This window comes from Dreissena polymorpha, chromosome 10 (genome assembly GCF_020536995.1).
Source record: "Dreissena polymorpha isolate Duluth1 chromosome 10, UMN_Dpol_1.0, whole genome shotgun sequence".
Lineage (NCBI taxonomy): Eukaryota > Metazoa > Mollusca > Bivalvia > Myida > Dreissenidae > Dreissena > Dreissena polymorpha.
In genome coordinates this window covers 57,072,240-57,100,156 of record NC_068364.1, presented here as the reverse complement: position 1 = coordinate 57,100,156, position 27,917 = coordinate 57,072,240, and the positions used below count along the sequence as shown (strand labels likewise).

The following is a 27,917-nucleotide window of genomic DNA, read 5'->3' as shown; positions in this document are numbered from 1 at the left end:
AAATGATTTCGCAGTTTGCGTTCTCAGTCAATAGATTGCCTTTAATCTCTTGGAATTAGATGAACCCAACAGTACCCAGTTTATCCACTAAATATGATCGAGAAATCACTTACCAGTTTTTGTTTAGGTATATTGTTTTTGACAAATTGAACAATTTCTTCAGCATTCTGACTGACTATGTCCCAGCCATAGTAATTCTGAAACAAGATAACATTCATTCTGCGTATTCAATTTTGTAAATGCAAAGCTAATGACTTTTCATATTTATTATTTTGTAAAAAACAGACTAGCAATATAGTCTAGGAGACAAGATGCCCAATCTAGTTTATGGACCAATGCAAGAAGGGACCAATTTTATTGTTAATGACACTTCATAGTTAAAATGGCTAAAGTGTAAAATTACTTTCCATGCCTGGTATCTTCCACCAATGTTGCGTTGCAACTAGCGAGATACACAGCATTATGTAACAAATCTTCCCTAAATCATGAAACTATAAAGAAGCTTGCAAAAAGTGTTTTATAACCTCAAAATGGTGTCAAAATTTGCAGTAGCTTTCATCATAAATGCTTTATTATCACAAACTGCGTGTTTCTCACTCTTATTATGAAAGGTACCTGATTGTTACTGTCCCCAGGGTAGAACCTCACACTGGGGTAGGAGTTCACACCGGCTTTCTGACATAGATGCTGCTCCTGTGTACAATCCACCTTTCCGGCCCTCGCAATGCCCTCTATACTCTGGAACAAGATTTGTGAAATTTAATTCATCATCACTTGGGGAAAATGGGGCTTCATGCATGCGCGTAAAGTTTCATCCAAGTTTAGCCGGTGAAGTGCAAACAGGTTTATCAGGGAAATACTGTCCGCTTTTATAAAAATTTTCGTTTAAATGAAGTCCCTTTTTACCAAACATTTAGTTTTATGCACATGCATTTAGCCCTGTTTCCCAGGACGAGGCTCAATTTACTTTTAACCCTTTGCATGCTGGGAAATTTGTTGTCTGCTTTAATGTCTTCTGCTGAATTTCTAAAATTAGCATTTTCTTCGATTTTCAGAATAGCAAACAGTTTGGATCCAGATGAAATGCCACGTTCTGTGGCGTCTCATCTGGATCCAAACTGTTTGCACAGGCCTTCAAAATTCGGTTCCCGCACTGAAAGAGTTAAATGTTACAAAATGGTTGCCAATCTTCACCTGCCTGCCCTATGCGCAGTTTACTCTTATACAAAATGAAATGCCAGAAAATTTCAAGACATGATTTCAAACTTCCGAAGTGTCCCATGTGAACTTGACTGTTCAGCTTACGACAAGGTATTTCCACATGAAATGTTGTTATGATATGATTAAATACTACTTATAACATGACTTTACCCACAACACCAAAAGATAGCAGCACTCATGAACAAATCAACAGCTATCTACACAAGAAATAGACCTACATTAGCGACCCTCTCAAACTGGGGCTTAAACACCTGGCAGTGTCCACACCAGGGGGCGTAGAAGTCTACGATCCATGCCTCCCTGCCCTCCATCACCTGGCTGGAGAACGACTGGAAGGTGAGGGTGTCCACTGCCGAGGGTAGGAACTCGTATGCCCACGCCTGGAGGGACTCTGCATCCCTGTGCCACCCATTGTAGATACTGGAAGTGATATTGTAAGCATATAGTATGCATGTTTCGTATTAAAAAAATATGATAAACATGGCCTTTTTGTTCAATTCATTAAAAGAAATGAAGCATTAAGACCTAATAGTATGAAGAGTTGGAAAATGGTTTTACTGGTAAAAAAAATATTTATCTTTTTTATAGGGTTTGAAAGAATGATTAAACAAGAGCTTAGTCACAGACAAAAAATCAGTAAGCTACCATGCTAATGTTGTGAAAGTAAGAACAGGATCTCTGTTTATAATTCCAACTTTAGTAAATAGGGGCTGTGCTCTGTGAAAAATGGGGTTAAAGCATGTGTGTGAAGTGTCGTCCCAGATTAGCCTATGAAGTCTGCACATGCTAATTTGGGACGACTATTTCTGCTTTTATGATATTTTTTGTTTCAAGAAAGTCTCTTCTTAGCAAAAATTAAGTTTAGGAGGAAAGTGTAGACCCTGCACAGGCTAATCTGGGACGACACTTTATGCACATGCATTAAACCCCCTTTTCACAGAGTGCGGCCCATATTTATGTTTTCAATCATTTCTGCAAAACATAGAAACCACAATGTTTGTCTTACTTGAAAACTTAAATCACATGCATTTTCACCATATGGCTTCTCTACCCACCTACCAAGTTTCATCATACATTCTTTTAAAGTTGTCCCAATATTTTGTGTTATTTTTCAAACCAAATCAACCACACTTTTTGTCTTATCAAAAAAAGAAGAGCACATGGCTCTTCATCAACATACTGAGTTCCATCCAATTGTCTAATGTACTTTGTGATAAATCGCAAGGCCCAATTTATCAGACATACAAAGTAACAGACAGACAGAAAAAAAAACACTTAAATACTAATGTGCAAATTGCCCTCTTTTCATACATTTAGTTTAACAACCTATTTCATGTACTTTTTGCAGTGTTGCAGGATATATATTTTGATTTTCATTTAATTCTGTAACCATAGCTATAACAATTTCGGTGTAACCAAAAAAAAGAAAAACATGCAGCATACATATTACCCATAGGACCTTCTATCCACTCATAGAGTATCATTAACTAAGCTTAAGTAATTTTTTAGTGTTTGCTGGAATCAAAATTTTTGGACATAATAAATGATTAACAAAGGAATGACAGACACAAGGATTGACCAGAGTTTACTCTGTAGTTGCCTCCGCTTTTACAGGATAGGGACTAGGTTTCCGAAACTTGTTTATTTAAGTAATACAAAATTCAGGCCATTGCATAAATATATATATTTTTTAATTTAAAACAGAATTTCAAGCTTCAAGCCTACCTGACACCTACAGACAAAACTTAAATAATCCACTTTGACAGGATATTGACAAGAAGTTGCCGAAAATTATTTCAGCTTAGTAATACAAATTAAGGCAATTGCACAACTTTTTTTCCCAAAAAACATCAAATGCATTTTTAAGGATGATTTGATCTTTTAAAATGGATATACTAGCTTCAAGTCCGCAATGTAACCTACAAATGTGATCCCCTGCTAGATCTGGGAGGGAACAGCCGGAGACTGGGGTAGGACGTGACGCCCTGCTGGTTACACAGCTGAGACTGCTCCTGGCACTCCACCTTGGCCACAAACACGTTGGCAGTGCCCTTCAGCATCTGCAAAGAAATTGCAAAGACAAATTTCAATCCGGTTGCGCAAATATTAGCAGAGGCCCTGATGTAAACAATTTGTTACATTTGGGAGTCTTGTTCTGAGAAAACTGGGCTTTATGCATGTGTGTAAAGTGTCGTCCCAGATAAGCCTGTGCAGTCCGTTCGCACAGGCTAATCAGGGACGACACTTTCCGCCTAAATTGGATTTTTGTTAAGAAGAGACTTCATTTAAAAGAAAAAATGTCATAAAAGCAGACTGCACAGGTTAATCTGGGACGACACTTTACGCACATGCATTATGCCCAGTTTTCTCAGAACACGACTCATTTGGTTAGAGCTAGCTAGGCTTCATCTTCAAATGCTTGCACATTTTGCAATCCTTTAATTGATCAATGACCAACAAAAGCACAAAGTTAATTGCTGCTACAAAATTAAGCCTTTGTAGCACTCTTCATGCCAGTAAAGAAACAGACATTTATGTCACAAACTTTAACCTAAGTTTAACATTTCCAACAGCTGGCTTATCATCTCTAAAATAGATGACAATGGCAAAGTTGCGAGTGCATAGGTATGTCTTATTGTATGTCAGAAAACCCATTATGTTTAGGCGTTCCATGCTGGTTTCAGTTAGATACCGACCTTTGCCAGCCTGTTCAGTCAGATACCGACCTTAGAAAGCCTGTTCAGTTAGATACCAACCTTTGCCAGCCGGTTCCACTCTGGCATCATCTGTAGACAGGGCCCACACCAGGTTGTGTAAAAATCTACCAGCCAGATCTCCTCCTCCCCCTTCCCCACCACCAGCTGCTGGAATGAGGTAGAGTCCAGTGTCAGCACCGGGGGTGTCAGAGTGTCCTGCAACAATAGTCCACCATCAACACCGTGAGTGTCTGGGTGTCCTACTATGATAGGATGCAGCATTAAATGAAAACTTCCCTAAATCCAACTTCTGGAATGAGGTAGAGTCTAGTGGCAGCACCGGGGGTGTCTGGGTGTCCTACTATGATAGGATGCAGAGTTAAATGAAACCTTCCATGCTAACAACTGCTGGAATGTGGAATAGTCCAGTACCAATACCAGGGGTGTCAAGGTGTCCTGCAATGATGAGACACAGCCTTATATATGAAACATTCTGTACCAGAAACTGCTGGCATGGTATAGTCCAGTTCCAACATCAGGGGTGTTAGCAAGTCCTGTCCAGAATAGGTTTTCTGGACTACATGTGCGAGAATCAGGTTTATCACCACTATAGCAGAGTTCTCAGGATCTATTCAAAGATAAAAAGTTCTGGTTCTTGCAGTCAATTGACCTGAGTGTCCATATAAGCCTAATGCTTTCAATGCAACCATGCAATAAGAAGAGTATTTCACTGACACAATATGACTAATACCTCCTCATCATTTTGTCAGCTATTTTCAAGGGAAAATAATTAAGAAATTTGCGGATCAGAGTGAATGAAATAAAGGTATTATAAAAGAACAATCCAAACATTTTATTGTTTAAACAAAACAAAGGACCTCCATGGGGGGCATCCGCAGCTTTACTTTAATCTTTACTAGAAACAAGGGCTGTTTGTAAAACATGCATGCCCCCCATATGGGCTGTCAGTTGTAGTGGCAGCCATTGTGTGAATACGTTTTTTGTCACTGTGACCTTGACCTTTGACCTAATGTAAGTTATCATCCGGAAACCATTGTACTATTTCGAGTCATTATGACCTTGACCTTTGACCTAGTGACCTGAAAATCAATAGGGGTCATCTGCCAGTCATGATCAATGTACCTATGAAGTTTCATGATCCTAGGCGTAAGCATTCTTGAGTTATCATCCGGAAAACATTTTACTGTTTCCAGTCACTGTGACCTTGACGTTTGACCTAGTGACCTAACAAGAACTGTCAGAGGACAGCGCACTAGACTATTCGAGTGCTTGACAGTATAACGTAAGCCATCATGAGGAAATTGTTCATATTAAATAATTTATAAGACGATCTTTCAAAAATAAAAAATGGAAAAAAAAAAAAATTAGGGGGGGGGGGTAGGGGGGGTGAGGAGGGGGGGGGGGGTGAGAGGGGGGTATAATGTGGGGTGGGGTAATTTATTAGATGTTTAAAAAAAAAATTGGGGGGGTGGGGGGCAGTGAGAGGGGGTATAATGTGGGAGGTGGTAATTTATTAGATGTTTAAAAAAAAAAAAAATTGGGGGGGGGGTGGGTGGGGGGTAGGGGGGTGGGGGTGAGAGGGGGTATAATGTGGGGTGTGGTAATTTATTAGATGATGTAAAAAAAAAATTGGGGGGGCTGAGGTTTGGGGGGGGGGGGAGGGATTCTGGTTGGGGCGTGGGGTATTGTTTGGGTGGAATCCATTGTGGTATTCAGGTAAGTGTTGTTTTGTCAAAGTAATAATAAAATGTGATCATAAATAAAGAAGTTATGGCAATTTAAGCAAAATGTTCAATTAGCTAAGTGTAAAAGGGGCCATAATTATGTCAAAATGCTTGATACAGTGGTCTTCTCTTGTTTATAGGTTGGGGTCATGTTGGTAAACAAGTATGCAACACAAAAGCAATATGTCAAAGGATATAGGAAATATTTGGGGTAGTACGCAAACTTTAACATAGATTTATCAATAATATGCATATTCTAAGTATAAAAGGGGAAATAAATATGACAAAATGCTTGATAGAGTTGTCTGCTATTGTTTATAGGTTGGGGTGATGTTGGTAAAGAAGTATGCAAAATATAAAAGCAATATGTCAAGGCACAATGAAAAAAATAACAAATAATCTCACACTGACATGAACAAATATCCTCTTTTTATTAAACATGAAATTTAAACTTATTGCATTTGTTTCCCCTGTATATAAGAAAGATATAATAGTGTATTACCTCCCCTGTCCTGCTTATATTTATATTAATCAACAAAATTAAACATTAACACAATATTTAATATACAAAATATACAAAAAAATCACATATTCTGATAATATTTTTACTGATCCACTTTATTTTACTCAAATGATGATGTTTCATTGGACTGATAATTATAGATTTAGGATTACAGATCAGTTGCTTCAGTTATATTGTTCACAGTTCGCCCAATAGGGGTCATCTGCAAGTCATGATCAATCTACCTATAAAGTTTCATGATCCTAGGACTAAGCGTTCTTGAGTTAACATCCCAAAACCATCTGGTGGACGGACATACAGACAGACAGACAGACAGACAGACAGACATGTGCAAAACAATATACTCCCTCTTCTTTGAAGGGGGGCATAAAAAGAAGTTGACAAGAGCACCGCCTTGCGGGTGCTGCTCATCTATTTTCTTTTTAAAGGTGAAGGGACTCTCAATTTCAATCACGAAGGAGGGAGGGTAGAGTGAAGAGGGATGTATAGTGTGGGGGTGTGGTCATTTATTACATTATCTTCCAAAAATGTGGAAAAAAATGAAAAAATAAAAAAATCGGGGGGGGGGGGGGATTCTTGGGTGCTATGGTTGGACTGTATTTCAAAAATAAAATAATAAAAATAAATATTTGTGTTTTTTAACGTTTCAAAAAAAAAAATAATGGGGGGGGGGGTCATTTGTGAGATGATCTTAAAAAATAAATTGGGGGGGGGGGGGGGATTCGGGGGGGGGGGGAGGGCGTGGGGGATGGTTTGGGTTGAGTCTATTGTGGTATGTCAGGTAAGAGTTGTTTTGTCAAAGTATCAATCAAATCTATTCATAAATAAAGAAGTTATGGCAATTTTAGCACAATTTAATAATTTGACCTTGAGAGTCAAGGTCATTCAAATGTCAAGGTAAAATTCAACTTGCCAGGTTCAGTAACCTCATGATAGCATGAAAGTATTCGAAGTTTGAAAGCAATAGCCTGAGAAAAGTGGACCTAAACGTAAAACTTAACCGGACGCCAACGCAGACGCCGACGGCAAGGTGATGACAATAGCTCATAATTTTTTTTCAAAAAATAGATGACCTAATAAATGACATTTCCTCAACTCTTTGTCAGTTAAATGCAAAGGGAATCTCAGAAGTGTGTTGATAAGTGAGAATATAATTTGCCAAAGTGATTATAAAAGAAAGATTTAAAACATAAACTTGCTACTAACTTGAATAAATTCCACCATGGCGTGTACATTATGGTGACCGTGATACTGGTGAGGTATGGACTGGTTGTACAAGATGGTTGTAGGGTAGGAGCGCACATTGTACTGAAACAAGGGAAACAACTCTAATACTACATGGTACTGAAACAAGGGAAACAACTCTGATACTACATTGTACTGAAACAAGGAAAACAACTCTGTTACTAAATTGTACTGAAACAAGGGAAACAACTTTGATACTACATTGTACTGAAACAAGGCGACAACTGTTACCACATTTTACTGAAACAAGGCCAACAACTCTGTTACCACATTTTACTGTAATAAGGGCAACAAGTCTCATAAAAAATGCAAAGATGAGCCTAATTCAGGGAAAAACTGGGCTTAATGCATGTGCATAAAGTGTTGTCACATATTAGCCTGTGCAGTCTACACAGGCAAATCAGAAAAGACAATTTCAACTTTAAAGGAATTTTTCTTCAAAAGAAGTCTCTTCTAAACAAAAATCCAATTTAGGCGAAGAGTGTCATTCCTGTGTAGATTGCACAGGCTAATTAGATATATACACATATGCATTAAACCCCGTTTTCCCAAAGCAAGGCTCAGATAGCCGTCTCCCTGTGATTAACAAAATATTTATAACACAAATGTATGTTCTTCAAGGCTTATATTATCATAACAATTCATATGATTTTTATCTAACTTTAAAGTGATTTGTCTGAGTCTAGTCTAAATAAATTTAAAAGTCCCTAATAAAGCAAACAATTTTATTATCATTTAACACAATGCATCTTCAAGTCAATTACTACCACACCCATTTTTCATTCAAAATAATAACATGCAGATTCAGGAACAACTTTGCTCATTGTTTCATTTCAGTAAAATATACAAATTCAAGTATATACCAGTCTGTCATATATACAGAAGTAATAACAAATCATGCAAAATAGTTTTTAAGCAGTTTTACATAAAATAATTTTCATTACAACTAAATTCATTTAAAATTTACATCTTCTACTCATTCCAATAATTTGAATCAAATATCTGTATTCCATTCATGAAAAAAATAAAATCTCTCAGCTTATGTTAAACTTGTTCGCAGCATAGTTTACATAAACAACTTATATTAACAGTACCATTCTACACAGATCTGCATGGATGGTGCAGTCAACCGTGCCAAAGTTCACCACGTCCCCAAAGTTTTTGGCCGTCTTTCTGAACTCTGGTAGCAGCTTCATACACGGTGGGCACCACTGGAGAATAAAAATGAAGGGAACCGACTAAGATAAAAGCATTTTGTAGTGTTTCTGGGGATGTTAAAAGTGAAGTTGTGCTAAACTTTTTACTCAGGATTTATTCAGGACTTTTTATATATTAATGAGTATTTTCAATAATATTCATATGTGATTTTAAAACATTAAAATTTCCCTAACTAAAAGGAAACAAACTAATTTACAGGAATTGGTAATGTTTACAAAATAATGAAAAAGGCTGAGGATTCGCTTAAACCATTTAAAAACTTTTCTTCTTTTTTTAGTTCTTCAGCCAGATAGATACAGGACTTAACCTGATTCAGTTTTTTCTCATCAAATAAAGAAAAAAATTATTAAAATCAGGTGCCCTCTGAGAAGTATCTTAAGAGAATAGCCTGTGCTGACTACACTGACTAATCACAGATGACACTTTCCACCTGCACTGGATTTATTTATTAAAGGAGACTTCATTTAAATAAAGATACCTTACAGTCAGAAGTGTCACCCGTTATTAGCCTGTGTAGACACTTTACCCACATGCATTAAGCACTGTTTTCCCAGAGCGACACTTAAGCCTTTGCATGCTGGGAAATTTGTCGTCTGCTAAAATGTCGTCTGCAGAATTTCTAAAATTAGCATTTTCTTCGATTTTTTTCAAAGAATACTATCAGAATAGCAAACAGTTTGGATCCTGATGAGACGCCACGTTCTGTGGCGTCTCATCTGGATCCAAACTGTTTGCAAAGGCCTTCAAAATTCGGTTCCCGCACTGAAAGAGTTAAATGCCTCTCGTGTAATTCAAGGAACATAACTCACAGGCGCAAAGAAGTCTATAAACCAGGCCTGTTGACTGGAAGGTCCCACACGACGGGACTCAAAGTCGCCCGGTCCCAAGGCTTCCAGTCTGATCACGGAGGCGTCACGGGCAAACGCTGCTACATCATGGGCCGTGGCTCGACCTGGAAACATTTGGTATCGAGTTATTGGTACAACAATTTTGCTAATTGCTATGGTAAACAACAATAACAGTAAGGAAACACCATAAGATTTTCTTTTCATCAAGAAATTTTCCATACCAGCTTTAGTGTTAAAAAATAACCCATAATTTCTTATGCCATAGTATTTATCATATCTGCTAGGACAATAAAACTTGAAAAATTTATTCAACAAGAGGTCAATGATTGCCTTAAATGCTCATCTGAATTCACAAATTGCTGAAGGATTGTAATGAATTAACAAATTGCTGAAGGATTGTAACATAGTTTTTGACCCGACTTGACATGGACTACTAGAAACAGTCTAACCAAGTTTCATCAAGCCTCAGTCGTAAATGCGGCTCTTCAGTGGTAACAAGGATTCTGGTAACAAAGATTTAAGCTGGTGACCTAGTTTTAGATGTACTTGACCCAGATTCATGAAACATGTGACATGAAAATAAAAGAAGGCAAATTCTGCACCAACAGGGCAATGTATTGTAAAGATAAACATTTTGAGCAACTTTATTCAAAACTGGATAAAAAATGTGGCTTCTATATTTGTAACAACCTAAAAGTTGAAGATGAGAACTGAACTAGTCACTACATAGAGAAATAACAAAAGCTCACCTTCCGTGAGTACTTTGTGCTCAGATGCTCTTAAAACGGGATTTCAGATTTATTGTGGTCAAAATAATGATGATCCATACTAGAACAAGAGCACCGCATAACGGGTGCCAACGTTCGGCTGCGGATGCAGTTTTGAATAAATGAAAGCTTGTCAAAATTGTTGTTTTTTAGAGGTCACAGCAACCTTGACCTTTGACCTAGTGACCCAAAAATGGCTGTGGTGTGTAGTACTCATTAAGGTGCATCTACATATGAAGTTTCAAAGTTGTAGGTGGAAGCACTTTTTAGAGCCAATGTTAAGGTTTTATCATGGCGGATGGCAGATGACGAGCTGGCTATGACAATACCTCGGGTTTTCTCCGTAAACAGCCAAGCTAACAAGGGCTGTTTGTAAAACACTCATGCCCCCCAAATGGGCGTTCAGTTGTAGTGGCAGCCATTGTGTGAATACGTTAGAATCCATTTTTCTTCTTCAAGTCACTGTGACCTTGACCTTTGTCTTAGTGACTTGAAAATCAATAGGTCATCTGCCAGTCATGATCAATGTACCTATGAAGTTTCATGATCCTAGGCCTAAGCATTCTTGAGTTGTCATTCGGAAACCATTACTGTTTCCAGTCACTGTGAGCTTGACCTTTGACCTCCTGACCTGAAAATCAATAGGGCTCATTGGCCAGTCATGATCAATGTACCTATAAAGTTTTATGATCCTAGGCCTAAGCGTTCTTGAGTTATCATCCGGAAACCGTGGACTGACCGACAGACGAACCCACCGACATGTGCAAAACAATAAAACCCTCTTCTTCGAAGGGGGGCATACAAATATCGTTTATTGTAGTATTTTCCATACCGTAGTATATCCTGCAACGTAGCATATTCCATACCATAGTATATCCCTTACCGTAGCATAGCAATACTGTAGTATAGCCCATACTATAGTATATCCCATATTGTAGTTTATCCCATACCGTAGTATATCCCATACAATAGTGTATCTCATATCATAGTATATTCCATACTGTAGTATATCCCATACCATAGTGTATCCCATATCAAGTTATATCCCATACTGCAGTATATCACATACTGTAGTATATCCCATACCGCAGTATATCCCATACCGCAGTATATCCCATACCGTAGTATATCCCATACCGTAGTATATCCCATACCGTAGTATATCCCAAACCGCAGTATATCACATACCGTAGTATATCCCATACCGCAGTATATCACATACCGTAGTATATCCCATACTGCAGTATATCCCATACCGAAGTATATCTCATACCGTAGTATATCACATACTGTAGTATATCACATACCGTAGTATATCCCATACCACAGTATATCACATACCGTAGTATATCCCATACCACAGTATATCCCATACCGAAGTATATCTCATACCTTAGTATGTCCCATACCATAGTATTTCCCATACTGTAGTATATCTCATACCAAGGTATATCTCATATCATAGTATATCCCGTACCGTAGTATATCTCATATCCACCCGACTGCTTGAAGACCAGGAAACTAGGAAACTTGTGAATGTGCAGCTGGTTACAGATGTACCTCACCAACTGACAGTCCACTCGGCCAACCTACCATAGTTAACATTATTGAATGGATGGAAAACAGCAAAGACCGCTAGCCACCATTCTCTATAACTCTTATATCTATCTGTACAATAAGAATTAACAAATCAGGGTAGGCAAGCTTGCCAAACATTTAATATTTTAGTTTTTAATTGTTTTTGAATGAAAATAAAAGCAGATTTATTTCTTAATTAGTCTTAAAATATACAATTTTCAGTCAAAAGTAAAAAAGAGATACAAGACCTACATAAGTGTTATTTGCAGGTTATTGCGTTAGTAACAACAGTTGGAGGTCTGATGTGCAGGAATTAAACAAAGAGGGAAATAGCCCCAGTTGTTTCATAACAAACATCTAAACGACAAACTGTTAGTTTTAACACAATAAAAACTCTTAGCCATAAATTATTTATCATCATCACATGGTCGGTTACGATGGCAGGGATTCCTTAGAGCAATTTCATTAACCAATAAAATCCCTGTATTTCACGGTGCAGATGCATATCAGTGGCCTCTCTGTCAAAATGCTGCCTCTCTGTTCATTCTCGGCTGCCTCTCTGTTATAAACATGAAAAATGGATGATCGTAATTCACAAAACAGATTAGAAAATCTAAAATTAAAACCCATAAACACATTTGTGCATAAAAAGAGGTGGTCCATGAGTTGAAGCATATATCCAGCTAAAGGTTCACAGTATTCCGCAGGTCCAAACACTTATCACAAACTCTATCGAAGATGGAATGATGACGAGGGTGGTGGAACAATCGTGCATACATGCCACTTTGATGACTTTTTAACATAGCTTTTCCGTAATATGTCAAATATCTAATGTCATTATGTCAAATATCTAATGTCATTGATATCAAATTTTACGTTCAATGTACGCTATATAGTAATTTTCGTCAATTTTACTTAAAAAATGCCTACTTTCGCTTTCGTCGTGGCACGGAAAGCCTCTCGATCGGCTCACTTTTCTGGCACGGGAAGCCTATTCGTCGATAAACATTGTTAATTTTCTAAGTACAATTTGTTTAACACTTGTTAAAAGTATTGATAGTAAAAACTTAAATGTCAGAATATTGGATGTAAATATCAAAGGCGAAAGGGGACTTTTAACTTAATTATTTGGACAAACGCTATCGGCTACATATAATCGACGATAAAAGTGGCATGTATGCATGATTGTTCATCCACTCTCGTCATCATTCCATCTTCGATAGAGTTTGTGTAAGTGTTTGGACCTGCGGAATACTGTGAACCTGTAGCTGGATATATGCTTCAACTCATGGACCACCTCTTTTTATGCACAAATGTGTTTACGGGTTTTAATTTTAAGATTTTCGTATCTGTTTTGTGAATTACGTTCATCCATTTTTCATGTTTATAACAGAGAGGCAGCCGAGAATGAACAGAGAGGCAGCATTTTGACAGAGAGGCCACCGATATGCATATACACCGTGTATTTTGAGATTAGATAATCCATTACCTTGATATCCGAGAGCATGGCAGGCAGTTTCCGGAGCTCGAGGTGTCTCCCCTCGTCTCCCTCGACAAAGTGTATGAGCCATGGCCCCTCCTCTCCAGACTTCAACTTCTCACGGATATCCTGGAGGGAGAGAATTCTGGGTAACCCTTTACCTTCAGATATGCACTTCGACGCATTTGTAGCCCCTTTTAAGACCTTCCTTACTTGATTCAAGTCATAAAGGCTTTGTTTTCTAACCATAAGATACTGATGAGCAGCAAACAGAATGAAACCTGAACACACTGCCAATTATTTGTAGTCTGTTCAGGTTTTATGCAGGTTTCATATAGCCATTTTAAATTTGCTTCTGAGTTGGAAAGGGATAACGATAGTATTGCAAGAACAAAAGTTTACATAGTAAGACTTTGAAAAAATTACCATGGTCCTTGGAGAGCACTTATCTAGTATCCGATTCATTTCATTATTTTTTGTCTTATATTTTGATAACTTTTTATAATGCATTTTTAATGCATTAATTTTAATATGGTTTTCATAATGTTGATTCCAGTAAAATATTTTTCAAAATTATTCAGTTCAGTTGATTTGAACAATTAATGTTGGTTCCCCTTTATTTACAGCGGATTGCAACCAAAGATGTCAATGCTTCTTCATTTACAGCGGATTTCAATCACTTATGTACAGACTGATTTATATACAGTGTATATCAACCCTTGATGTAAAGACCACTTTATTTACAGTGGATTTCAATCATTCATGTACAGACCTCTGTATATTAAGTGGAATTAACAGCTTTATTAAAAGTCAATTTCAACCAATCCTGGGATTACAGTTCGGATACCTAATTTGGAAGCATTATTCATAAACATAAAGTACTGGTTCAACCCAGGACACGAACTTCAGAGCATTTTACTAAGCCTTAGGCTTCTGATGCCATTGTTCTAATAAATGTAGATTTAAAATAAAGACCGCTTCATGTATAGATCACATTACTCACCTTGAGTTTCTCCTGATCAAGGATAGTCACGTCAGGCAACAGGGACAGAACCTGATTGGTCACCTCCTGGGCAACCAGACTGCTGATGGACTGGAACAGACACAAGACTTATTTACCTGAAACCACCTGTTTGACCTTGCCATCTGAAACACCTGTTGAATAACATGGCAGAAAATTTCTTTTTACCAGGATACTTAGGGGAAGCGCTTTCAAGTGCATTTAAAGGAGTGGTCATGAAAATCAATTACAGAAGTATCTCTGTGTCTATTTTTGGTAAAATTTATGAAATTTGTGGACCACATTTTATGTTCTCAAAAAGTAAATATTTTTCCCACGTGACTGCCTAAAATTCAAATTGTAAGACATCTAAACAAATATACGTGATTAAATTATTGTTTATGTTTACATGTAATTCATTTTGCTTTCAAGCTATATAATCTGTACCTTAGTAAATATATTCTTAAAAACACCTCAAGTCTTAATGTTTAAGTATTACCAATCTCCCAATTTTAGTCAAAACTATTAAATGTTTCACAATCCAGAATGCGCCACCCCTATTGCCAAAATGCTAAAATACACTGTATCCCTGCAAACAATTGCTTCCCTATTCTTTGTTGACACTCACCATTCCCTGCCCTTTCTGCACGACCCCATCCTTGTAGTAGACAGTGCCACCCTCCACACCCAGGGTTTCACACAGGTTCTCATTGTTACCATGGCAACTCATTGTGCCAACATTCACCAGCTCACTCTGAAGCAGGAAGAGTTTTATTGATTATGTTTATTTGGATTTTTTCTCTTTGTTTGAATGATTTTTTTTTACATAAAGATTTCAGTTATACTGTGAAAACATTTATTTTCTCCAGCACGAAATTTCGTCGTTTATTAAAAAATGACGTTTTCGTCAGCACTTAAATTCCCCAATTCCTGGCTTTGAAAAAGAAAATAAAAAGAAGAAAATGCGTCAGTCAATATCTGATTTCTTTGTCAAACATGTCCGAAATATATCGCGGTTGCGATAAATTGTGGTAGGGAAAGAAGGAGAACACTTGCAGGAGGTGGGGCCAGTTTGTCACATGCCAATATACTAGTCTTTTGTTGATCGTTATTATGATTAGCGAATTAGTGGGACCGAATAATCGTTAACGAGTGTTTGAAACAGTTAAGCCAATTGCCCATTTGTCATTTTCATTTACTATCATGACCTTTCCTTTATCGGCAAAAATTAGAGAAGGTGCGAACATTATTGGTAATAATAAGTGTTAGCAAACTATTTGGTCAGTTTTCGATGAAGTTTCAAGAGTTTTGTATTGTACATATTTGATATCTTTATGAACAGTAATTTGTCTGACATGTAAATTGTAATAATGTCAATGGATTTATCAAATTTAAATTAATACACTAATTCCAATAATAACGCGGATGACGGGTTCAAAGTCGTGATAAATGTGTTCCAACATTTCATTAACACAAACAAACGCCATTTTCAAAAGTGTAAAATTAACACTGCAATATCTGACAGCGGTTTCATAGGGCAAAGTTCAGATTAAATTGTAACAACCAATGGACGAGTGAGTTTAAATTAGATTGAATGCAATGTTTTATTGCGTCATACTCAGTCATTCGAAAATCGTGCTTCTCGGGGATTTCCTGAAAATCGCGCGAAAATGAAAGTGAAATTCTATAAACAATTACCCTTTGTTTGGATGGAACTTATCGTCATAATTGCTAATGTCTCGTTACCTGTTACGTTAATAATTGCTACAAAAAACAATAATTAGAAACATGTACGAAGTTGTCTATGACCTAAAAGATTGATAGCCCAAAAACGAAACACAGGCTATTTTTATTGTAGATAAACGCTCACAACCAAACACAAATCCATATGTTCTGTATTAATTTGTAATAAATGCGGAGAATGTATATCAGTCAGGTGTTGATCACACATCATCATCTTTTAATTACGTTTATTGTCGTTGATCTGGATTCACTGCATGGAAGCTGTATAATCTGCAACAACACTGAGAAACACAATGCACACAATGGGTAATAAAGTTGTTAACAATTAGCGCCAATCATTACTATTCTACCTAAACGTAGTCAACGGAGTCGATACAGCTGTACTGCACTTGCGCTTTACAGCAATGTCATGTGTCAGTTAAGTACACTGTGTAATCTACACCCCTTTGTGTCAAAACCGGATTATCTTGATTACGTAACAGTCGGAGTATGTTTGCATGGATTACGTTGGATTTTAATACCTCGTGCCTTCGGTAATTCAGTCTTAATTTTGTTCATATATGGGACATGATTGTTCGTTAGGATCTTGAATTCGTCAATTGGTCGACTGACGTAATGCACGAAAATTAATGCCTGACGATTATTAATGGTTTCACAGTATAATGGTGCTCAGTAAAACTATTCACTTTTTTTGCGAGCAAGTCAAGCGTACAAATTATCAGACCATGACAATTAATTGATAATTAATGGACAATCAATACTTTATTTTAAATCAATATGAGCCTTGCTCTGTGAAAAGAGGGTTAAATGCATGTGTGTAAAATGTCGTCCCAGATTAGCCTGTGCAGCATGGGCTAATCTGGGACATAGAGAATACTAGGTCTGTGCCGAATAAAGCAAAGTTTATTTTGTGAGGCTTAGAAAATCTGAACCTCAAGCCTTGGCGAGTGGTTAAGATTTTCATGCCGAGCAAAATAAACTTTGCTTTATTCGGCACCGACCTAGTATTCGATTTATCCCATCAATTTTCTTAGTCATAAATTATTTCTTTAAAAATAGAACAGGAAAATCGAACTACACGGAAAATTCCAAAGTTATTTTTAGCAAACATTGTTTTATTATTTTTATCGTGCTGAGCCTAATACATTACTAACCTGTTTTTCTGTTTATAATTGCCCTACGTCCCCGATTTTTAAGAAATAATGAAAAAAACACACTAAACAACTGCAGCTTTAGCGTAAAAGAACATGCATTGTGTCGTATGACGTGTTAATAATGACGTCACAAGTACGCGCACTTTATATTTGTAAATAATGTTTTTTTTGCTTTATAAGTTTCATTATCTTTTAAAATATATTACATCTTGGTATCAAATTGTTTGTTTTGTTGAATCTGATTCGATTTTACTAAAAATGATTACTTTATAGTTGATTCCGAGTAATATGACCATTCTCCGCCGCGCGTGACAGCTATATTTCAGCACTGCCGAAATAGAGGAAAATTTATTCCACAGTGGTTTATTTCGACAATGCACGTCTGATGATGGGATAAAAAACTTTCCGCCCTAAACTGTATTTTTGTCAAGAATGCACATGCTATAATGAACAGCACTTAAGGCACATTGATAAACCCCATTTTCACAAAGCAGAACTCATATAAACAATCCTACCAGCATTCCTGCCACTTTCAGAGCCGTACTGGTTGTGAAACAATCTGCAACAAGATAATAAAGCATTATACTACAATTTATACAAGGGACAAAATTGTCACAAAACCAGGTTTTCATTGTGAAAAAAAAATCTGATAAAGGGAGAAAACTCAAACTGAACTTTTGAAATGACCAAAAAAAATTAACCCCCTTTGAAAGTTTTTTTTTTTTTTTAAATCTATTTTTAGTCGTGGCGACCTTGACATTGGAGATATTGACGTGATTCTTTCGTGGGACACACCGTCCCATGATGATGAACAAATGTGCCAAATGATTTTAAAATCTCACAATGAATGACATAGTTATGGCCAGGACAAGCTCATTTATGGCCATTTTTGACCTTTGAACTCAAAGTGTGACCTTGACCTTGGAGATATCGACGTAATTATTTCGCGCGACACACCGTCCAATGATGGTGAACAAATGTGCCAAATGATTTTAAAATCTGACGATGAACGACATAGTTATGGCTCGGACAAGCTCATTTATGGCCATTTTTGACCTTTGAACTCAAAGTGTGACCTTGACCTTGGAGATATCGACGTAATTATTTCGCGCGACACACCGTCCAATGATGGTGAACAAATGTGCCAAATGATTTTAAAATCTGACAATGAACGACATAGTTATGGCCCGGACAAGCTTATTCAGCCAGCCCGCCAGCCCGCCAGCCAGCCCGCCAGCCAGCCAGCCCGCCCGCATTCGCCAATCTAATAACCAGTTTTTTCCTTCGGAAAACCTGGTTAAAAATCATAAAATACAGAACTATTATTTGGTATCAATTTGAGGGAAGCAATTTTTTATTATCTGATTAATTTCTAGCAGACATTCCCATTGTTTACATTAGCGTTACCTAATGTTTTCAAAGAGACAGATCCTTCTTTACATGATTTCATATCTCTTATTCTAATACCCTATTTTCTCTAAATACCCTAATTACTCTAAATTGCTTCATTTTATCAAAAGGGCACTTTCGAGTGAGCTGTCTATCCGGAATGCTCCCTGAGGCATATACATTTTTATATTATTAATAATTGTTAAAATAAATTATTTTATTTTATGCTTTCCGGTGGTTTGTAGGAAAATATCAGTGGATTAAAACTTATGATTTCACTGTTTCAAACAATGAAAATTATCAGTGAAAATCATCGATAATTTTCACTGTTTACTGTGAAATGACGTCATTTTTTTGACGAAATGACATCATCATTCCAGCGAAATTCTTTAGTGAAACTCTTTAACAATGTATATAAACTGTGAGAAAAGCATAAAATAAAAAGAAAATTTGTTGGATTCGGTGGCATATATTGATTTTAATTCACTCGTGATCATAGAAAATATATATTTTCTATGATCACTCGTGAATTAAAATCGATAATTCACCGATTCCAACAAATATCCTCTATTTGATTATTATCAAACAATGAACATATAATATCTAAAATTAGGAATAAATTAATAACAATGTAATGAGAAATTTATAAATTACAATATGTCTCAGAAAAAAAAAAAACCTTTTTTATTAAAAGGGCAGGGGAGGGGGTAAATAGGGCAGGGCACCCTTCCATTTAGGCCTAGCTGGAGCACTGATGTCATGATGTGGACCGGCCCAGAACTGATGCATTTATGTAATTTCTTTGCTTATATATAAATTTTACTGCCAAAGCCCCGTTTTCTGATGGTGCATTTGGGTGCATATTTAGCTTAAAAGTTGCAAGAAGGAATCTTTTTGAGTGGAATTATTGGAAGACTGATCCATCTTTAAAATGATACCAGACTTGCAAATTTGGATATATAGGGAAAGGCAAGAAATATGCTTTGCAAGTTGGCAGTTTTATAATGGGACCCTATCGGAATTGAAATTAGCGTATTCTTACCTCCACCTTCTCCACAGTAGGAAATCAGCCAAGGGAGACCATTCTCATTCTGGTTTACAGTGCCTTCAAAGTTTCCTGACCACAGCTCAAACACTCTCACTTTGGTGTGTTGCAAAGCGTACTTCACCAACTCCTTTCTCGTCTTGTCACCATGGAATTTCTCTTTCTGATAAAATTGAAGCATTAAATCACTCATTAACTAAAAGGATATGAGATGATTAATACATTTTTAGCAGCCAGCGCTAAATCTGGTTTAAACTCCAAAACCTTTGCATCGACTGTTCAATGGATGTTATCCCAGTTTTAATAATTGTATCTTTAAAGTTTGTATTTTGTTATAAACAAAGTATATAATTACAAGAATTTCTTTCCTAAAAGAATTTATGGAGTTTCATTGTTCACTGTATGTGAACAGAATAAAACATTAAAATAAATGCCATTTAGTGGTACATGAACTACCGAGATGTAATTGCAACATATACAACCATATTGAACACAAAAATAACAATTTCTATAGTTAGTTTTTTACAGTATAAACCAATTTATTTTGGCACCATTGCCTCAAAAAGCATACGACTTACAGAGACCCTCTCGAGTAAGTTTCTTTATAACAATCAGTAATTAGGGAGCTTTTGAAAGATCTTGAGAAAGTTCAAAGGGTGTAATTGGACCTGGTGTCAGCTGGTCGTAATGACATCACATCCATTACACCATAGCTATAGCTAAATTTTAGATGAACTACTAAAACAGCAAGAAAATTCATCCAACTGGTACATAAATCTGGATACATGACCCGATAATTACTAAAGCAGTACTTAATGTTTATAAACAGAATTATCAGAAACAAGAGATGTGTTTGTCAGAAACGCAATGCCCGCTATTGCGCCGCTTTAAAATAAAATTTCAATATATCATTTAGCAGGTTTAGAAATTATCTCCCTTTTAAAGCTTATTACTTCCCTTGGATTGTATTTTTTGACTTTTGACCTTGAAGGATGACCTTGACCTATCACCACTCAAAATGTGCAGCTCCATGAGATATACATGCCAAATATGAAATTGCTATCTTCAATATTGCAAAAGTTATGGCCAATGTTAAGTTTTCGGATGGACTGACGGACAGACAATTCAAATGCTATATGCCACCCTACCAGGGGCATAAAAATTATCTATTACCCATAAAAACTTAGTAATTAAGTTTCATGAAAATCAAGGCATGCAAAATGTATAGGTTCATGATTCTACAAAATATACAAGATTCAAACCAATATACATTAGGGTACATGTACACGACATTCAAAATTGTTAAAGCTCTTTAAAATAAATATGCACATGTACTACAAGAAAATGCAACTAAAACTGGAACATACCTTCGGGCGAAGAAAAAATTATATGTTTACATCATAGAATCTTTTTAAAAGGAAAACACTTATATTGTATCAATTTCGTCCCAGATGGGAACACACAATTAAAACAGGAACAAACTCTGGGTTAGAGTTAAATTGCTATTACTGAATCAATTGCTTTATAAAAGAAGGAAAACGCACACCAGTACATACAATGGGGTACATCATGAGTGAGGGGTATGAGCGGATGCCCTGCATTCTACACAGCTGCCACTCGTCCTCGCAGTTCACTGCACCGATCCTGATGACTCCCTCCAGCTCCCTGGCCACCTCCCGCCACTGAAAGGGACATGCAGTGGTTGATTTTGGAGCGCATCCCAAGTCCTATACCCCTTTACCACATATATACGTATTTTTACACATTTGTAGTCCCTTAGAAAGTTACATTTAATTAAAGACCTTTCTTACTAGATTCAAGTTTTTAAGCCTACATTTCCAAACCTTAGATACTGATGAGAAGCAAACAGCATAAAACCTGAACAGACTGTGAGTTACTTGAAGGCTGCTCTGGTTTTATGCCCTTTTTTGCACATAGCCATTGTTCCTTTCTTCTTATGGGGATAAGGGATACTCATACCATTTTATCCCATTTTCACCGCTTCCGGCGTTCTAAGCCTCGCAACATAAACTTCTCTGTATTCAACGCTAACCTAGTATTCTCTATGAGTTGGAACTCAATGTAATTTTCAAATATTTAATTTCTCACTTTGGGGCTCATTGGTTAATGAATGTAGGGGAAAAAGGATCAATTGCTTCAAAAGTGCAAAGGAAATTCTGTACATAGACTTCATACATACATGGGGAATCATGGTTTTTGACATAATTAACTTGAACATACAATGAAACATACATTTCTGATCCTAAGGCATAATTGTTTTAGTTTGATGTTGAGGTGCTAGTGAAACCACTAATTTGTGGCCAAAAAAAACACTCTTGTGATTAATAAACTACTTATTTGTTGCCAATAAACCCATATTTGTGGCAAATGAACTATTCTTTTGTGCCTAGTAAACCACTCTTTTGTTGCTGAAAAAACACTTTTGCAGCAAAAATAAAACAAGCAAATTCGTTGATATCCCCCGCGATTATACTTCTGGACACAAAAGTTTTCTGGACGGATGGACAAGGCAAATGTGCATCATCCTCTTATTCATATATATACTCATACCAAGTTTCAATGAAATCTGTCAAAGCACTTCCAAGATATGGCTCAGGACACACACAAAAACATTTTTTCAAGATACAAAGGGCCATAACTCCGTTATTATCTGATGGTGTACAATGCCATTTGGCGTGCATCATCCTCTTATCCATATATATACTCATACCCAGTTTCAATGAAATCAGCCAAAGCACTTCCAAGATATGGCCCCAGACACAAAAGTGCAGGCCGGACGGACGGAAAGACGGACGGACGGATAACGCCAAAACAATATCACTCCGCCTACAACTCTTGTGGCCAATAAACCTCTCTTGAGGCCAATATACAACTAATGTGGCCAATAAACCACTCTTGCGGGCAATAAATTACTTATTTATAGCCAAAATAACACTCTTTTGAGGCCAATAAACCACTTTTTGATGTCAATAAACCACTCTTCTATGTTGAATAAAGCACTCACGTGGCCAATTAACCTCTATCATAGGCCAATAAACCACTCTTGAGGCCAATAAAGCACAATTTGTGGCCAATAAACCACTCTCATGTGGCCAATAAACCACTCTTTTGTGGCTCTGATGAGTGGGTACAATCCCTGTGGCTTCATTGTACAAATAACAAGACCTGTGTTTGTGAAACACAATGCCCCCACTTGCTACACTGTCCAAGGCCCATAGTAGGTAGACACACATACCAACAAATAATAAATTATTTATAATCAGCAATTTTAAATTTTGAAACACCTTTATTGAACAACACATAATCTCCAAATTCTTATCCTGGATGCCTTGAACTTGGCTGGAAGGCAATATGTACCCCTGAACTAGCTGCCAGGAAGGCAACTAGCAATGTCCCAGCAAACCCCTTGTGAGATTCAAGCCTTGGTTCCCTTCCACTTTTGCATGAAAACTCCCTTTCCACTTGACAATGGAGTAAAACAAAGAGCACCGCAAAGCGGGTGCCAACGCTCAGCTGTGGTTGTGGTCACAGTGAATTTGACCTTTGACCTAGTGACCCCAAAATGGGTGTGGCATGTAGAACTTATCAAGGTGCATCTACATATGAAGTTTCAAAGTTGTAGGTGGAAGCACTTTGATTTTAGAGCCTATGTTAAAGTTTTATATTTGAGGCCACATTGATATTGACCTTTGACCTAGTGACCCAAAAATGGGTGTGGCGTGTAGAACTCATAAAGGTGCATCTACATATGAAGTTTCAAATTTGTAGGTGGAAGCACTTTGATTTTAGAGCCAATGTAAAGGTTTTAGCACAACGCGGACGGCAGACGCTGGATGACGAGCTGGCTATGACAATACTTCGGGGTTTCTCTGAAAACAGCCGAGCCAAAGAAGAAGCAAATAACACATTATTAACCAAAGTGTTTAGCAACAGGACCCTTAACATCACTGTCCTGAGTAATATGGACCTTTAAAGTTAAATATGAGTTAGTGAGCCTTATTCTGTGAAAACGGGGCTGTATGCATGTGTGTATAGTGTTGTGCAATATAATATGAGATGGTGCAGTCTACACAGGCTTAATGCATGTGCTTAAAGTGTCGTCCAATATAATATGAGATGATGCAGTCTACACAGGCTAATAATTGACGAAACTATTTGCATAGATGGGATTTTTGGTAAGAAGAGACTTCTTATAATAACAAAATAAACCTCCATTGCAGAAAGTGTTGACCATGATAAGGCTGAACAGACGGAGACGGCACTTCACACACATGGAAGGGCTTTTTTGCCTTTTTAGAGAATGGCTGTGATTGGCCATTTCACAATTTTGACACGGACATTTCACAAACCTAGTTAGGCCACTATGCTTGATAAAAATGGCCATTTAAAACAGTGAAAATGGGACTCTCTGGGCTTAAAACTGTCAAAAACGGCCATTTCACAATTCCAAATTAAAATTTGATTTAATATTTTACATGAGCGAGACAAAATATTAACAGTTGTAAGGCTTTTCTATGGTTTTAGATAGAGTTTACCAGTCAGAATGTTTTTGATCTCAATGGAAGTGGTTAATTGTTGTCAAGACAATGAAAATGTGTTTTTAATGCATTATTTTAAGACATTTTTTAATATGATAAAAGTATTAAACATGCTTTTACTATACTTATTCTTAACAAACTTAATTTCACAATCTTTAAACATTCGCAACTTTTTTTCCACAATTTTGAAAAGTTCGCAACTCATTTTATCACAAAGTGAGGGGGCCAGTGCTGCTTCACAAAATCAGGAAAAATAGCCCAGCATGCATTTAACCCAGTTATCACAGATCAAGGCTAAAATAATGCATAGGACCCCTAAAGTTTCACAAAAAACGAATAACCCTTCACAAAAAACGAATAACCCAGGCCTTAGGACCCATAAAGTTTCACATGAACGAATAACCCAGGGACCAGCCAGAGGCATACAAGGTCACTAACAGTTGGTGCCAGTGTGTGGCAGGGTTACTTACAGTTGGTGCCAGGGTGTGGCAGGGTTACTTACAGTTGGTGCCAGGGTGTGGCAGGGTTACTTACAGTTGGTGCCAGTGTGTGGCAGGGTTACTTACAGTTGGTGCCAGGGTGTGGCAGGGTTACTTACAGTTGGTGCCAGGGTGTGGCAGGGTTACTTACAGTTGGTGCCAGGGTGTGGTAGGGTTACTTACAGTTGGTGCCAGGGTGTGGCAGGGTTACTTACAGTTGGTGCCAGGGTGTGGCAGGGTTACTTACAGTTGGTGCCAGGGTGTGGCAGGGTTACTTACAGTTGGTGCCAGGGTGTGGCAGGGTTACTTACAGTTGGTGCCAGGGTGTGGTAGGGTTACTTACAGTTGGTGCCAGGGTGTGGCAGGGTTACTTACAGTTGGTGCCAGGGTGTGGTAGGGTTACTTACAGTTGGTGCCAGGGTGTGGCAGGGTTACTTACAGTTGGTACCAGGGTGTGGCAGGGTTACTTACAGTTGGTGGCCAGGGTGTGGTAGGGTTACTTACAGTTGGTGCCAGGGTGTGGCAGGGTTACTTACAGTTGGTGCCAGGGTGTGGTAGAGTTACTTACAGTTGGTGCCAGGGTGTGGCAGGGTTACTTACAGTTGGTGCCAGGGTGTGGCAGGGTTACTTACAGTTGGTGCCAAGGTGTGGTAGGGTTACTTACAGTTGGTGCCAGGGTGTGGCAGGGTTACTCACAGTTGGTGCCAGGGTGTGGCAGGGTTACTTACAGTTGGTGCCAAGGTGTGGCAGGGTTACTTACAGTTGGTGCCAGGGTGTGGCAGGGTTACTTACAGTTGGTGCCAGGGTGTGGCAGGGTTACTTACAGTTGGTGCCAGCTTGTGGCAGGGTTACTTACAGTTGGTGCCAGGGTGTGGCAGGGTTACTTACAGTTGGTGCCAGCTTGTGGCAGGGTTACTTACAGTTGGTGCCAGCTTGTGGCAGGATTACTTACAGTTGGTGCCAGGGTGTGGCAGGGTTACTTACAGTTGGTGCCAGGGTGTGGCAGGGTTACTTACAGTTGGTGCCAGGGTGTGGCAGGGTTACTTACAGTTGGTGCCAGGGTGTGGCAGGGTTACTTACAGTTGGTGCCAGGGTGTGGCAGGGTTACTTACAGTTGGTGCCAGCTTGTGGCAGGGTTACTTACAGTTGGTGCCAGCTTGTGGAAAGGTTACTTACAGTTGGTGCCAGGGTGTGGCAGGGTTACTTACAGTTGGTGCCAGGGTGTGGCAGGGTTACTTACAGTTGGTGCCAGGGTGTGGCAGGGTTACTTACAGTTGGTGCCAGCTTGTGGCAGGGTTACTTACAGTTGGTGCCAGCTTGCGGCAGGGTTACTTACAGTTGGTGCCAGGGTGTGGCAGGGTTACTTACAGTTGGTGCCAGGGTGTGGCAGGGTTACTTACAGTTGGTGCCAGGGTGTGGCAGGGTTACTTACAGTTGGTGCCAGGGTGTGGCAGGGTTACTTACAGTTGGTGCCAGGGTGTGGCAGGGTTACTTACAGTTGGTGCCAGGGTGTGGCAGGGTTACTTTTTACAGTTGGTGCCAGGGTGTGGCAGGGTTACTTACAGTTGGTGCCAGGGTGTGGCAGGGTTACTTACAGTTGGTGCCAGGGTGTGGCAGGGTTACTTACAGTTGATGCCAGGGTGTGGCAGGGTTACTTACAGTTGGTGCCAGGGTGTGGCAGGGTTACTTACAGTTGGTGCCAGGGTGTGGCAGGGTTACTTACAGTTGGTGCCAGGGTGTGGTAGGGTTACTTACAGTTGGTGCCAGGGTGTGGCAGGGTTACTTACAGTTGGTGCCAGGGTGTGGCAGGGTTACTTACAGTTGGTGCCAGGGTGTGGCAGGGTTACTTACAGTTGGTGCCAGGGTGTGGCAGGGTTACTTACAGTTGGTGCCAGGGTGTGGCAGGGTTACTTACAGTTGGTGCCAGGGTGTGGCAGGGTTACTTACAGTTGGTGCCAGGGTGTTGCAGGGTTACTTACAGTTGGTGCCAGGGTGTGGCAGGGTTACTTACAGTTGGTGCCAGGGTGTGGCAGGGTTACTTACAGTTGGTGCCAGGGTGTGGCAGGGTTACTTACAGTTGGTGCCAGGGTGTGGTAGGGTTACTTACAGTTGGTGCCAGGGTGTGGCAGTGGGAGCAGTGCGGGGAGTAGAAGTTCACAAACCACACATCATCTGTACTCTCAACTGACATCTCTGAAACAACAAATGTTTCAAGTTGACTGTCTCAGTGGTTTTTTGAACAAGACAATAATCACTCAGTAAACATAACTTTTTACACAAATGAACTACAACATGACATAAATACTTATAACAGCAAGTAACTGTTTAGCAAAAGTAAATACATTCAAATTGAAAAATGTTAATAATGACATAATTTATTATTATTCTATATCCAATAAATTCATCCAATCGGCATTCTTCATATGTACCACGTGACCATCCAATATATTCCGGTATTGGATCCAAAATGTCTGTATTTTTTCCATATTGGACAGTTGAGTACAAGTGCACTAAGCAATTGTTTTATAACGATAAAAGCCGTTACCGAGAAAAAGCATCCGAATGTACTATAATCGACTCACACGGGCGCTTGTCTTGAAAATAGCATAGATGCAATTAAAGCATTTTAAAATCAAAATTAAAATGAAACAAAGACCTGAAGAAAGGGATATAGAATAAAAAGCTTATTAGACGTTTAAACTGTACAATGCGTGATATATTTGGACTCGCACACAGTTTGAAGTCATATTGGACTCGCCTAACGGCTCGTCCAATATGACGTCAAACTGTGTGCTCGTCCAAATATATTTCCGTATAGTACAGTGAAACGTCTAATAACCTATAATTATTATTATAATTATAATTATTATTTATTAGTATATTCTATTATTATAATACATCAAACTTCACATTTTCATTAAAATTATATTATATAATCAAATTATATTAAACTTTACTTTTTCAATAAAGAAAGAACAATTTGATCAAAACTAACACATATAATGATTATCAGATAGTTTATCCTCATAAATTGCGACACAACTCGCCTAATAACCTGGTGTTAGTATCTTAGTTACTTAAATGGTTAATAAAATAGCTGAGCCTGGGGCATTTACAATCATAGAAAAATTTCATCTCAGAAACATGTGAAGCTACAACTACATGTGAATTACACATGTGAGAATGGTATGAGAGTGATTCAAATTGGTGACTAGGGATTGTTCACC

General features: G+C 38.1%; 1 protein-coding gene across 3 annotated transcripts in view; it reads right to left on the bottom strand.

Moving 5' to 3' along the window:
• The window catches only part of LOC127847916 (dnaJ homolog subfamily C member 10-like), a 56,199-nt gene that overhangs the window by 8,683 nt on the left and 19,599 nt on the right, over positions 1-27,917 (bottom strand). For all 3 annotated transcript variants that reach the window (XR_008034241.1, XR_008034242.1, XM_052380146.1), the window contains exons 5-20: positions 26,798-26,883; positions 21,209-21,334; positions 19,650-19,815; positions 17,734-17,777; positions 14,950-15,075; positions 14,325-14,414; positions 13,331-13,450; positions 11,741-11,852; positions 9,458-9,600; positions 8,525-8,641; positions 7,392-7,493; positions 3,978-4,133; positions 3,145-3,281; positions 1,440-1,641; positions 616-738; positions 114-197 (exon numbers count right to left, since the gene is read on the bottom strand). Coding sequence is in view for 1 of the 3 variants with exons in the window: in XM_052380146.1 (XP_052236106.1) it covers positions 114-197; positions 616-738; positions 1,440-1,641; positions 3,145-3,281; positions 3,978-4,133; positions 7,392-7,493; positions 8,525-8,641; positions 9,458-9,600; positions 11,741-11,852; positions 13,331-13,450; positions 14,325-14,414; positions 14,950-15,075; positions 17,734-17,777; positions 19,650-19,815; positions 21,209-21,334; positions 26,798-26,883 (1,934 nt within the window). In the remaining 2 variants the exon portion in view is untranslated. The remainder of the gene's footprint in view (positions 1-113; positions 198-615; positions 739-1,439; positions 1,642-3,144; positions 3,282-3,977; positions 4,134-7,391; positions 7,494-8,524; positions 8,642-9,457; positions 9,601-11,740; positions 11,853-13,330; positions 13,451-14,324; positions 14,415-14,949; positions 15,076-17,733; positions 17,778-19,649; positions 19,816-21,208; positions 21,335-26,797; positions 26,884-27,917) is intronic.